Genomic DNA, 1,551 nt, shown 5'->3' with positions numbered 1-1,551 from the left:
CTTCAGGTCACGACGACGGTGCTGTCCGCCTTATGTTGTAGTCATGCAACAGCGAGGCATTGCAGTTGCTTGCCCAGGTGATGTTGTGTCGTACGTGTGCAAGCCATGTTTTTTGCAGCCATAGCTTGGGGATACGATGCTTCGCCACACGACCTGCACAGACTAGCTCGCGCCATGATCTGAAGCGACTATCGCGGCCATGCGTGGCCGGTTCAAAACGTCATTAGGCTAACACGCCGCATCGGGTGGCAAGGGCGGTGCCAGGCTGGGTCGCGGGCGCGGCGCTGCCAGCGCCGCCGCTGCCAGTGCCGCACCCCACTGCGCTGCTGAGACGGCCAGCACCACCTTGGCCGACGCCGTCGCAGCGCCGCGCACCACTGCCGCGGCGCTCTCTTAGCCTGGTGGGCGGCTGTCAGACCTGGAAGTCATGCGAGCCGCAGCGGGGCACGTGAATCCAGGGGAGAGCTCTAATCCGCCTGATGAGCCGCACTACGCCGAGGCGGCCCCTCGCGCACCGCCCCCAAGCGCTGGCCGCGGAGGGGCCGGCGCCGCCGCCGACGCCGCCGCTGCGGGCGCGAATTCGGCAGCAGCGGCGCCGGCGCGGCGCGGCGGCGGCGGGGCCGGAGGCGAGCGGGACGATCACGGAGGGTTCGATGCGGACGGGGAAGATGAGCTGCAGGGTCCATATGAGACTGAGGTTGACGAGGACGAGGAGGACGAGGAAGACAGCGATGATTTGGCCCTGGATCTCGACCTCGGCCTCTTCCACAGCCAGATCGACGAAGCCATTCGCGGCACGCAGCGCGCCGCCGCGCCTGCGGGGCCGGCCGCCGCGCGCGCGTTCCCGTGCGGGCGGCGAGGGCGGCGGCGGCGGCGCCGCAGCCGCGGCCTGGGCTGGGGGTCGGGCAGCGATGAGGGCGCCTCTGAGGATATTGGGGGCAGCGAGGGGGAGACAGACAGCAGCGACGGCGGCAGCGGCAGCAGCAGCAGCAGCTTGGGTCTGTCTGATCTTGACTCAGACGAGGAGGTCGCCGCGGCGCTGGGGGCGCGGCGCCATGGCCACGCGGGCGGCGTCGGCAGCGCCGTCGCCTGGCCACGCGGCCTTGGCCCGATGGGCGGCGCCGGGCGCCGCGGCGGCCGCGGGGCGCGCGGCGCGGGGGGCGGCGGCAGCGACAGCGGCGGCGAGTCCGGGTGGGAAGAAGAGGCGCTGGCGGCTGCAGAGAGGGAGGCGCGCCAGCTGGCGGACGTTCGGCGGCTGCTGCAGCTGCTGGCGGATAGGGAAGAGCAGGACCGGCGCACGCTGGCCGCGCGGGCGCCAGCGCCGCCCGGGCGGGGCCGCGGGCGGCCGCTGGGCCGCGCTGCGGGGGCCTTCGCAGGCGCCGGAGCGGGCGCGGGCGCAGGCGGCGCTTGGCGCTCGCCGCAGCCAGCGGCGCGTCCGGGGGCGCCCGTCGGAGAGGCTCGGGGCGGGCAGCAGCCCCCCCTCCAGGAGCAGCAGCAGCAGTACCACCAGCAGCAGCAGCAGCAGCACCAGCAGCAGCAGCAGCCAGGAGA

General features: G+C 73.6%; 1 protein-coding gene across 1 annotated transcript in view; it reads left to right on the top strand.

Moving 5' to 3' along the window:
- Positions 1-427: 427 nt before the first annotated feature.
- The window catches only part of MNEG_3152 (hypothetical protein), a gene marked incomplete at both ends in the record, with an annotated part of 4,531 nt that continues 3,407 nt past the window's right edge, over positions 428-1,551 (top strand). The window contains one exon of the mRNA XM_014048364.1: positions 428-1,191. Coding sequence (XP_013903818.1) covers positions 428-1,191 — 764 coding nt within the window. The remainder of the gene's footprint in view (positions 1,192-1,551) is intronic.

The sequence above is a fragment of the Monoraphidium neglectum genome, assembly GCF_000611645.1.
Source record: "Monoraphidium neglectum strain SAG 48.87 unplaced genomic scaffold scaffold00385, whole genome shotgun sequence".
NCBI lineage: Eukaryota > Viridiplantae > Chlorophyta > Chlorophyceae > Sphaeropleales > Selenastraceae > Monoraphidium > Monoraphidium neglectum.
The sequence above is the reverse complement of the archived record's forward strand: the minus strand, read 5'-3'. Positions and strand labels throughout refer to the sequence as shown.